Here is a 13,134-nt window from a genome sequence, read left to right on the forward strand (position 1 = left end):
GTCTTATCCTCACAGTCGCCGACCTTGCTTGTCAAAACGGAGCCTTAATAATCCAAAATAACTTAGCTTATAGTTGTGAATTGTAGCTTTTTAATTTCTTTCCTGGAGAGGGGTAAATATCAGACAATGAATAATCAAACAAGGCTCCATCTAAAAAAAAATAGGAGGACGCCGCGTGCACTTGAGTGTGGTGTTAGCAAGCCAGTTTTGAGCTCATGTTGTCTGCCAGAGCTCTGGGTGAGAATTCTATCAGTAATGGCCTAAGTGATGGTGATTTTCCGTTTGAGATAGAGTTTAGATTTCATGTTAATTTTTGAAAACTGTCAAAAAACTTTATGATTTCTTCATTGTGATGAATATTTAAGTTATTAATGAATACATTTTCACCGAATTCAGACTCTCCCAGAATGAAAGGCATTTTCTGTGGAGATCTGCGTTTTCAAATAACTTGTGAAAAACTTAAGGTACGTGAACCTACAATACATGTACATAGCCTGTGGCTATGTGCTGGAATTTGAATAGACTGAGTTATTTATTGATTTCGTTTCTTAATTTCTTTAACATAATTTATATGCAATCCAAGTGCACCTCACAGCCACAATCACACACAAACACTCACCCACTCCCGTGATTCAAACCATAAAAAAAAAACCTTAAAAATTATTTTTTTTTTCTAAATTTATTATTTGATCTGAATTCTATCTTTCTCCATCTCTCTCTCTTTTTTAAAATTTTTATTTTATTCATTTATTTAGATTTTTTTTTTTTGGGGGGGGTTCATTGATCATGGTTCATTAAAGACGAAAAATAAATAAGCCCATGTCTGTGTGGTTGTAAAGGGGATGTGGAGTGAGGGTGTCAAAACACTTAAACATTTAGATCTGATTTCTTAAATGTTTGAATAAGCCAAATACTTAGCATATGCTATTCATGTACTAATTAAAAAATTGCTTACTATAAACAAATTTGTGGTGTGGTTCACCGTTATATATATATTTTTTAAAATTGCCCCTGGTTCCAGAAAATTGCCCCCGGTTCCTGTAAAAAGCCGTGAGCCGGGGCAATTTAAAAAAAATTGCCCCCGGCTCACAGGTGCTTATTTCAAGGCTTGGTATAGATTTTAAAAAAAATTGCAAAGTACATGTAGTATACAGTGGGTGTACTATGCTGGAACTAACTTAAAAATGATCATGTAGGTGAAGAAAAGAGTCTTATCAACTTCTTGAATTTTAGATTCAAAATTAAAGATCACTACTAGTATTTATCAATTGAATTATTCATTCCCATATATTAGTTTTCAAACTCTGACAACTTGTTTCTCTTTACTAATTATACTTCAGAATTTGATAAATTATTGAGCTGTTATAATTGTGATAAACAAAGGCATCAATACAGTGCTCTCGTTAACCTTATCACTTTCCCTGAAAATGAAAAAGAATTTGAAAACTATATGTGCTACTACTTTTCTACTATTGCCATGTCCCAGATACAAAAATCATTTTTTTGTGTGTGACTTCAGTATTCATATCAATAAAGCTTTCCCACATATGTTTGCTCTGCCCCCTCAGTACTTGTTTCTCATAAGTTAGTGTTTGAATCTTACCAATCAACATATATGTACGTTAAATATTGACTTAAGATAAATCAGAAAATATATTGTCGATATCCCCAATTGTGAATCGATCAGTGTATGGAATTTGATTCATACTGTTCATAAATATTGACTTCATATGAGAACCGTATTTGCAGTGTTTGGAGTTACAGGATATCATCGGGGTCTTTTGTTATGTTGATTGCTTTTAAAATTATCAGTAGCGTTATTCAATAGATAACCCCTACCCCCCAAGTTCTTGCTGGTAATTACGCTTTTTGTTATTGGTGTGCAAAATTGCATTCAAAATCTGTTCGTGAATACATGTACATGTAGATCGCTAATTCCTGTATTTAAGTTTTCATTTCAAACCATAGGGCGTAGGAAAAGTGAATCAAGCCGGTTTGCACACATTTTCAAAGCCAAAGGTCCCCTGTTAATATATAGGGTCGACATTGTCCAATGCTGACAAAGGTCGTTGAAATTCCTACTTTTAATAATGATATGGTATTGTTACCTTGAGCCTGAGGGTGTTGGTGATGTTGTTCTTAGTCTGAGCCTGTGAGGATTTCATTTTCACATGATAATACTTGATTATTATGTTGCTTTCAAATTATCACAGTTATTATTTCTCAATTTTGGCGTGTGAATGGGGGCTTACAGTATGTGAATTGTACATACATTTTGTAGATTTCGGTGTGAAATGCAAAAATTTGATTTTACCTGTTGTAATAAAGTGACATGAAGTGATCTTTTCACCCCCGCATTATTGGTAGTTTTATGTTTGCTCTTTGATTTTTTTTAAGTTTCTGTGAGCTAATTTCTTTTTATATGAATGCATTGTTGTTTCTATGATATCTGAGGTATTGCATTATGGAGCATTTAATAGGATAGATAAGCCTCAATGAGTTTGATCTTTGTCACTAATTCTTATGATAAAATATATGTTTGCCAGACTGAACCTGATGTATAATCAAGTTGCTTCATTGCATATCACTTTATTAGAAGTCTTTATTAAATGCTAGATACAATGATAGAGCATACATGTACCTTGAATTTCTCAGCTACATTGTAGCATCTATCATATTTTTCCTGCTTCTGTGTTGTGAGGAATACGCAGCACAATATATGGATAAATTTCTTGCAAAAAAATGGCTAGAATTTGAATCCACAATTTAGTTATACATGTACTGCAGTAAATGACATCAACAATTCTGATTTTATTCTTCTGTCAATGATACAGTAAAATTACAATAAATTACAGTTTAAAAAAAGAATAGTGGAGTCTAACATACAGTACATCTATGCAAAATCTAATATTTAAAATCATCTTTCGTTCAAGTGCATGTGCAGCACTAAATTAAACATATTTCCCCAGATATTCCTCATTAAGGGAAAGTTTGGTTTCAACAGACCGTGAATTTCCTCATTAGAGGTGCTAGCGGGCATTTAATGAGGTGTTTTTCTTGTAGATGCCCTTACACTCTTAAACATCTTCATTACTCGGGAGTCAGGCTGTCATAATATGTACTTTATCAAGGGAGTATGCAGTTCAAAACTTGATAGGACCTAGAGAGGGGCTTGTGTGAAATGATTGAGACAGTCATCCAACAAAATGACATGTCTATAAATGTTGAAAATTGATATTATGAATAGAAGAGTTCTAGTTTTTATGTCGATGTCACCCCAGCCTTTGCCAAATTCATAGAAAATTGAAATTAGCAAATTCATTGTACTTATATTACATGGAGGATAGGATAGAGAAGTGAACAAAATTAAAATCAAGGTTGATAGAAATCAATAGGTGGTTTCAAACCGCCTCGATCACAAGAATCCCGTTAAATTATGAGAACTTTTTTTGGCTAAAAAATACCCATTAAATTTGGTCTGATAAGCAGGCAAGGCGCGAGATTCAAAATCAATAGCCCAGCAGCCACCCACGCCGCAGCGCCCAACGACACACTGGGCTAAAAGTTCCCGTAATTTGCTTTCACATCGCCAAAATACCTGCGACCTTGGAAAAATCCCCGCGAAAGTTCTGGTAATTTCACCAAGTACCTACTACATGTATTTAGCGGGTATTTTCTTTCGGGGAAATTACGCGTAGTTTGCTTTCACATTACCAAAATACCTGGTATTTTCTGATCGGGGTAAATTTCCCGATCAGAGAATACCTGGAACTGGTGAACTTCGAGGCGGTCTGAAACCACCTAGGGAGGGGGGGGTAGAGTATGGATGGAGCCTGGAGAGATACAATCAACACAGTTAAATAACAGACATATCAATGTACATTGTAAGCCAGGAAATTTGATAAATGTTATAACCATGAACATTTGTGTAGAGGCTATGATAGAGTGTGATTTCTCGCAAGATCTCCTTACCTTTCTGCAAAATGGGTCAGACTACACTTTGGAATGTGTTTTTAGGCTATCTACATGTACATGTATACATTGAATGTAGGCCCTTATGATTATGTATCAACCATTCACCACTTCACTGTGCTTGAAAACAGTCACATTAATGTAAACAGATGGTTTTTAAATTTATGCCTCCTAGACATACTACATGTATGTGCTGTTAACATTTTAGAGATGATTTACTCAGTCTTGGACCAGATATTGTAATAAACATTGAACAGTGTTTCAACTCTGATGAGATGGAAGCAATGATAATGTTTTGACAGTTTGAGCATTCATGAAATTGATTGATTGTTGGAAGGAAAAAAAAGAATGAAGTTCAGAAGGTGGAGTTTTTATGCAGTAATAATACAGAAGACTTTTTTCATACTGGTAATATTATAGGCAATTTCCTGCACTTATTTTTCAACTTGGAAGGTCAAAGTGTGCTCATATTTTTGTGATAGTCTTTTAAACATAAAAGATATCAACAATTGAAAGATTGGAAGCATAGTTGATTGAATAAATGTAATATCTGAGTGGGTTACTCAAACTGTTGTCAATGTCACATGTGTGTACATAAATATTCTTTTAAAAAATGGGGGGGGGGGGGGGGTTCAATATGATTATCAGGCCTGTGATCAGTGAAGATACGGGAGAGGTTGTCAACACTAACATTAGAAATTGATATTAGAATTTGATAGCAGGTTTTAGTTGGGAGGGTACGCATGTTCTGTTTATGTTTGATCATAAAACAGCCCAGATTAAATGAATGTGAAATAATCTGTGTGTTCTTAAAAAAAAACACTGTTGTGTATTAGAACTTCATAGAGAGTGAATTACCAAGAAGAGGTGAAGGAATGAATGTTGTAGAATTGGTCCTCCAAACATCATCTAAAATAATTTAGAGTGAAAAGGGGTAGGGGAGGGGGTATTCGGATGACTTGGCCTTGTGTTTGGTGTAAGGTCAAGTTTGCACACATTTATTGTGCATTGGCATTCTTGTTTGCACACAAAAAATATTTCTAAGTTAAGCTGAGTAAGAGGGAAACCAATGCCTTCCATGTAGTACTGAACTTAGTCTGATAATCTAATATAAAGTTGAACGTGGTATTGTAAGCGGAGTGGTATTAATCAGACTCCATCTAGGGTGTGACCTTTTTAAGCCGTGTGATGAAATTAATTGACTCATTTATCAAGAATGACTTGAGTGATACCAGCTTCTCAGCATGACCCCTAGTTGACTGGCCCCTTACTGGCCATGCTGGGGCTACTGTAAGGATAACTTCTGTCTGGCTCATATTTTAAAGGGGGACATCTTTCATATTTCATCATTAGAAATATCATCTGTTTGTTAATACTGTATCGACCCCTTGCCATGATAATGCAAAGTATTCATGTTTTTTTAAAGTGATTTTGCTTTTTCCTCATTTTACATGTTTACAAAATGATTGTGTATTTCAAATGCCCACTGAATGTTTCATTAACAGAGGACCACCCCACCACCCTGCCCCCCTGCACGTTGCACCATTTTATAGAAGCTTTTAACTTTTTACCTTGCTATTGCTATTTATCGGTAAATACTAAAATTTTTTAATGTTAGACATTTTAAATTTTGTCAAATGTTGGAAAATGTTGTTTTAGATTACCATGTTTCTATGCAAATATATACTTTATGTATAGATGTATAGTAAGAAACATACTTTTATTAATATAAAAATGTATACATGTATCATTCTTTAATATTTGAACAATTAATGTTTAATTTCATATTGTCTTCCAGGATCAAGAAGGAAATCTTACCTTTGGTTACATCTCTGTGTCAGGATGTGGATTATGAAGTCAGAGCATGTATGTGTAAACAGCTAGATAGTGTGGCGAGAGGATTGGGGTAAGTTCACATCAGGATATGATGATTATGAAGTCAGAGCATGTATGTGTAAACAGCTAGATAGTGTGGCTAGAGGATTGGGGTAAGTTCACATCAGGATAAGATGATGATTATGAAGTCATATGTGTAAACAGCTAGATAGTGTGGCGAGAGGATTGGGGTAAGTTCACATCAGGATAAGATGATTATGAAGTCATATGTGTAAACAGCTAGATAGTGTGGCCAGAGGATTGGGGTAAGTTCACATCAGGATATGATGATGATTATGAAGTCAGAGCATGTATGTGTAAACAGCTAGATAGTGTGGATAGAGGTTTGGGGTAAGTTCACATCAGGATAAGATGATAATGAAGTCAGAGTATGTATGTGTACACAGCTAGATAGTCACTGATAGTGTGGCCAGAGTAATTGGGTAAGTTCACATCAGGGCATGGTATAATTTTATTACCAATGTTACAAGTTTAATATTTCTCTCTTTCTTGATATCACTTCGAGAAAATTGTGGAATATCGAACATGGGAATGTTGTTGGGTTCAAATAAATCAGTCAGTTTCCCTTACATACTGTATTGTGATAAAACTATGGGAAACTGGAAATTTGCCAATATTTTGATTCTTTTTCCTTGGTGTATGTGAGAAAATCCTGTGCTCTAAATTAATGATGTTCATAAATAATGTAATATTATTGATGATTAAGTATGGTTTTACCACTTGGTTAAGTTGATATCAAGCTATCGTATCAGTATCTACATAGCAAAAGCTAGACCAAGTGTCTGGAGAGAAGTTGCAGTACTGACTTTGCCATCTTTTATATTCATCTGTATATTGGCATGTTTCTATACAAATACATAGGATTGGCATTAATACATCATGTATTTTTTCTTAATTTCGTCATGAAGCCTGGAGCCTACCAGAAGTGCAATACTACCTGAACTTGTTGAACTGGGCAAGGATGAAGAGAGCTGTGTAAGACTAGCAGCACTAGAAACTATAGTTAGCTTACTCAGTCTTCTAGACGATGGTGAGTCATGTCATTTTATCATCTCGTGAAGCCAGTCAGGTTCATAGGATTTTACATAGAGTAGCATCTTTTTAACCCTTAACTGGTAATATGTTATGTGCATGGTGAGTGTCATAGGTCTATTTACTGAACATGGTCTCATTTAGTGGGATAGTAGATGCATAGAACATTGTCAAAATTGTAGTCTTAAGGCCACCGCACACCTTACGATTGTTTGCGGATGATAGTTTGAAGGATGATAGCATAGTCACAGATTTGAACATAGGTATTCGTACAATGATTTAGAACATTGCACAGTAAGATATTCCATGTCTTGGTATTAGCATCAAAGTCTACTACTTATATTCCAAAATTGAGTCACAGACAATCGTAAGGTGTGCGGTCGCCTTTAGAAACTCAAGTTCTCTTATATTGAAGTAATTACTGTATTTTTTATCACTTTTAGTAAAAAAAAACATTTGTGTTGGATCAATTTTTACTGAAAAAAAAGAATTGTAGTCTTTGCATAGGTTCAGAATTTTGGTAGAAAGAATGGAATTTATTTGAAAAGGAATCCAATCAAAGGTTGGTAATGAATAGATCAATGTAAAAGAAGAAAAATAATTACTATTGAATTGATTTGCTTTGATGTGTGATAAAACTTGCGTATTTGGAGTGTTTTTTTTATTGGAAAAATCATGCAGTTTACAAGATGGAATGTGGATGATTAATTACCATTTTTGCATAACTGCAGTACAGTTAACTGAATGAAAAGCTAAGAAGAAAAAGCAAAGAAAAGCAAATGTACAGTATTTCAGGCCTTTAATACTCTTTCTTGAAATTGGAGTCATTTGTAATTAAATTAAAAAAAAAATTGCAATTTATTTGGTTTTTTAACATTTCAATTTGGATACTATATAATTGGTTTGAAAGTAAAATATACAGTTTATTACGTAAAACTTAGCCATTGAGACATTGGGAACTAGATTTCAATTCGTATTATTTTTTCCCCAATTTTTTTAGTTTAGAAATTTCTCTTATTTAGGATAGTGTCACCCTTTACATATCACTCCTTTCTACAAAAAAAATAATTAAAAATACAAGATACATGTATGATGAACTATATTATTTTTAGTACCAAATAGGCCTACATATCTTGATTCTTCATTTAGAGGGATAGTAGTCTTGGTTTCCATAGTTTAGATGACTGTAGAGTATACAACTCACCTAACATTTTTCTTTTCCCCAAATAACTCTCTCTCTTACTGCATGACGCCAGTGAATTTCATACCGCCAGGTACTGACCAATTCTTCCATTTTCTTTATTTCTCAGGGGGTGTTGCAAGAAAATACTTGCGATCAGTTGCAAATTTCCATTCTGTTTCCATTTGCAAATGATAGATCAATTTTAACTGCATGGCAAATCAGTTTACTACATGTACTCTCCTTGTTTGGATTAGCAGTCGATTTGAAATTTGTAATCAGTTGCAAGACATTTAATTGATTGAAGGACCCAAAATAGGTTTGCGATTGATTGTAAGATTCTTGCAATGCCCCATTACACTGTTTGTTGTGACTTATTAGTTTTGGTGTTTTTAAAACTGATTGCGTTACAAGTTGGGCTAATGTACGATATCTTTGAAATCCCATGCATCTTTCACTGCACAGTGCATGCATAACCCCTATGGGATATCAATCATTGTGCTTGCAATGTGTTGAGTGAAAATGTACCCAGTTGTTTTTGCTTAGCCGCAGAAGCAAGTGCCATTCTGATCAACACATTTACTTCCGTTTTTATCATCATCATCGCATAACTATGCAGTGTTGCCACCTCTCTCCTTACATGACCTTTCTTCACATAATGGGTCAGCCACGTTCTAAGAAAACATTCAACATTTCAATGTAAACCATAAGATGTATATTGTACACTGAATTGATTAACAACTTTCGCATTCCCACACATTTGTGGTTATAATATAATGAACATTTTTTGTGTGTGCGTTTGTTATTGTAACATGTGTTGGTTTGAAAACAATGAACATTTTCCCTTTTTCAATTTCAATTATATTACTGAATGCAGTCATACAAACCCTGTCAACGACATATATATATATATACTACATGTTTATCAACACATTTTTTTTATTACCACTGATACGTCATTACTTTCATAAATACACTTTGATGTTAATATGTATACATGTAGCCTTTTGCACTTCATAGTCTCAAAGATAAAACACTTGTCACTAAACTTTCTTTTGATTCAATATTGATTCAATAGTACACTTATTTTTTTGACAAGTCAAAATGTTTGTGAAAAAATTGGTATTTGGATAAATTTTGATTTTATGTATATTTTTAATGATATGAGGGCTGTTGAAATGTATTGATATATTTCTGTCTTATAGATGTTTGGTACCGGTATTTATGTTCTTTTTTGTGTGTTTCATCTGTTATTTATTGTTTTCTTTGTGTTTAACATGGGTTTGCACTTTCCAATACATATTATTACTTAACTCTTTGTCATACTTTCATTATTTTACTTGTAAATTGTGATGATGGCTTTTGATGATACGTATTATTTTTTCATTTGATTATATGTTTTATTTTATTTTGTTTTTATTTTTATTTTTATTTATTCATTTATTTATTTACTCATTCATTTGTTTGTTCGTTCATTCATTCGTTCATTCATTCGTTTATTCATTCGTTCATTCATTCATATATGTATTTATTCCTTTTTTTGGAGGGGGTAATGATGCTTTGGTTTAGACTGACCATATGTATGGCACTGGTCGTGTGCACAATGCTCTATCCAGTCATACCAGTCAGAAGATGGTTCCAGTTTATAAAGACATAAAAAATGCAAAATCTTTACAACAAATTTACTTTCAGCCAATCAGGTTGTATGATTTCAGTAGCTTTCAACTGTATTTGAAAATATTATAGCAGGTTTTATGAAACTTGCCCCAGAAGTATACTTCAAAATTGTATTGCATGCGCATAGGTGGATCATCAGAGCTATATATTGTATGCAGACCCAGACACTTGGTTTTCACAATTTGCAGAGTGCATAATGCATGAGTCTGAAGTGATGAGACTAGATTCACTATGTACTGTGGCTGGCTCTACCAAGGACACAGACAGAACCTTATAGCAGCCTTTCTTCACTCTAGATATAGTATATTTGGATTAAACGTGTCAAATAGAAGTCTGCGCTTGCAGACTAATTTGAAGCAATGACAAAATTTGAGTCACTTCAAGACTCTATCAGTTTTTTTTTTGTTTTTTTTTGCAAATGGAACCCAAGGGAGCAATATAACCATGTCTAATTGGCAGTGATGGACTGAAGATGCCATAATAATTCAGAAAATTCAAGTTTGTTCTTCTGCTAATTGACATGAGGAATACATTAAGCTTTGACTTGAACAAACTTGATTCGAATCTCACCCACACATGTAATAGGGGAGCTCAGCATATATGTAACTTTTCCTTTGTGTTTATTGACATTTAGTTAAATTTATTATTTAAATTTACCAAACATTTGCCTTATCTAATAATTTTTACTCATTGGAAATGTGTTGTGCTTGTGTTGTCTTGGTGTATGCATTTAAATTGTATGCTTTGTGTCTTGTGCCAATTTTGTCAGCTGTTGGATTTGCTTTTCAGCATTTAGGCCTATTATTTTTCTTACTTCGTTATGTAAATTAATATGATAGCCAATGTTTATTGAGGTTTATTTTGGTAAGAGTGCCTTAGCTGCATGTTGAAAAATATGCTATTGAATTTTTTTTTATAAATTCACATTCTGGTCAAAATTTACTTTAATTGACAACTATATATTCTTAATTTTGGAGGAACCCCCCCCAAAAAAAGCAAACAAACAACAACAAACAATAGCAACAAAGAATATATTATCATAGATGCTTTTCTTTTTGAAAATAAATGGTGCTATTTAAACAGTACTATCAATAAAACTCCTCGGTCCCATAGTTTGCGAAGCTTTTGGGAGTGTTCAATAATTTGTACACCGTATGTTTGCTACATAAATTTGAGTACACATCAAGTTTTCACAAGATGTCTGAGACAAGAACATATTATAAAAGGAATCTCCCTTATGGCCTGTGAAGTCACACTCTTTCTCTTTTCAACAAATTATTTACACTGGCCTGGTTGACATAACCGTCATTGTAGTAGTCTGGTAGATTTAATTGTCTGCTACTGCTGCTATGTTTGTTCATGACCACACAGTGCAAACATATCATTGTGAAGGTACTCCAGTATTGTATGGAAGGCTCATGTTAATCTAGTGCTTGTATTCGAAGATTGCTCAAAATGTGAGCTTTGTTGTAACTACTCGTCCATGTTCAAATATCTTAGGGGAAATTCTCATAAGAAATGACCTTGCATACAATAATCACATTGATTCATCTTTAAAGATTTTAAATCTGTTAGGACCGAGCATCAATATTCTTGAAGTAAATTATTTCACTATATGGGGAGGGGGGGGATGGCACTAAAGCGGAGGATGAATGTTATATTTATATAATATTGACTGGCCTTGAGGGAGATACCAAATATATTTCCCCAAACTAGACTCATATTGCCCCTAGTCGAAGACGAGGGCAATATGGGTCTAGTGAGGGAATATATTTGGTATCTCCCGAAAGTAACGCCAGTCAATATTATTATTATTACCTGTTACCTCTTTCTGGTACATTAAATTAAAATATTGATAGATTATATAACTAAATTGTTGGACTTACCTTGGTCAAGCCTCTAGTGTCAATTCTGCACTTTACCATTATGACGTACTTACAAGCTCTCGGATCCAGCGTTGTCTTTATTATGACGTATATTGTTGGTGCGCGGATCCTTATGAAGCGTATCTCTTTATACGCATTCACAAATGTGCTGGGGATTGATGAGCTCGGAATGCAGATATTATGGACTGCTAATTATTGTACGTAGGTGCAGTAGGAAAATTACTCTTTTCGGGGAGGAGGGGTGTACGAATATTATGGTCACTCGTCATTCAGCTGATCGCTGACCGAGCCATTGTGACATAATTTATGTTGAGTTAATCAGTTATACAGACAAAATACGTGTTTATATCATGTCTCCAAAATGCCTCATTCAGGTAATAATTATCTCTACTTCATTTGATATCCACTTAGTCGTACATCTTTCAATCTATGTGGTTGTATATTTATACTGTTTATGAAACCAACTGTTTATTTGACACAATACAAGATGATTAAAGGTCAAGTCCACCCCATAAAAGTGAAATGATTTGAATAAATAGAGAAAAATCAAACTAGTGAAACGTTAAAAATTTCATCAAAAATTTGATGTAAAATAAGAAAGTGAAGACAAGTTTCGCTTATATTTCACAAAACAGTTATATGCACATCTCAGTGGCATGCAAATGAGTCAGTCGATGATGCCCATCACTCACTATTTCTTTTGTTGTTTATTGTTTGATTTATACAATATATCATTTCTTACAGATTTGACTATAAGGAGCAACTTGACTGAAACATTACATTATAGTATTCAACAATGTTAATTCCACATTTTCTGGGAGGAATTAATCTTTGTTTCACTTGACAATGAGGAGAAAATTAGAATATTTTGTATAATGAAATACAGAAGAAATAGTGAGTGGATGACGTCATCAGTCTCCTCATTTACATACCGACCAGGATGAGCGCATAACTGTTTTGTGAAATTAAGCAAAACTTTAAAATATCATAACTTTCTTATTTTACCACCGACTTTGATGAAATGTTCAGTGTTGTGCTTGTTGGATTTTTCTCCTTTTATTCAAATCAACTTCTTGTTGGGGTAGACTTGTCCTTTAAGGAGATGAAGTGGAAATAAGACCATCCCGACATTGAACTTTGGTATACAGACAAGGTGAAGACCATATGGCAAGTAGACCAACCCAGACTTTAATAGACCAAATGAGTAATAGCTATTAGACTAGCTGCGAAGTATACCAACTGCTTATATACAAAGTGAGAATAGAGACTTATGAAATGGCCAAGCAGGTATCACCTTGAGTAGTATGAATTGGATTGAATGACAAACAGATCACTGTACATATGGTAGTGCAAGACTGTTGTCACTTTCACTCGGAGCAACCATATTACTACACAAAGATGCCTGGATGGTGTGGAGTTGCTAGGCATTCTATGCAAACACAATACAAGAGGACTTCTCTGTGACATCATTGTTCAAAATCATTAGTGATG

The 13,134-nt window shown here is 34.0% G+C and overlaps 1 protein-coding gene across 7 annotated transcripts in view; it reads left to right on the forward strand.

Annotated features, from left to right (window-relative positions):
• LOC121418257 (serine/threonine-protein phosphatase 4 regulatory subunit 4-like) overlaps positions 1–13,134 on the forward strand; it is a 67,128-nt gene that overhangs the window by 17,531 nt on the left and 36,463 nt on the right. For 6 of the 7 annotated variants that reach the window (XM_041612012.1, XM_041612017.1, XM_041612013.1 and 3 more), the window contains exons 7-9: positions 5,771–5,878; positions 6,777–6,898; positions 8,157–8,174. In XM_041612012.1, the coding sequence (XP_041467946.1) occupies positions 5,771–5,878; positions 6,777–6,898; positions 8,157–8,174 (248 nt within the window). The remainder of the gene's footprint in view (positions 1–5,770; positions 5,879–6,776; positions 6,899–8,156; positions 8,175–13,134) is intronic. The other variant, XM_041612015.1, reaches the window with a different exon arrangement.

The sequence above is a fragment of the Lytechinus variegatus genome, chromosome 7, assembly GCF_018143015.1.
Source record: "Lytechinus variegatus isolate NC3 chromosome 7, Lvar_3.0, whole genome shotgun sequence".
In the NCBI taxonomy this organism is placed as follows: domain Eukaryota; kingdom Metazoa; phylum Echinodermata; class Echinoidea; order Temnopleuroida; family Toxopneustidae; genus Lytechinus; species Lytechinus variegatus.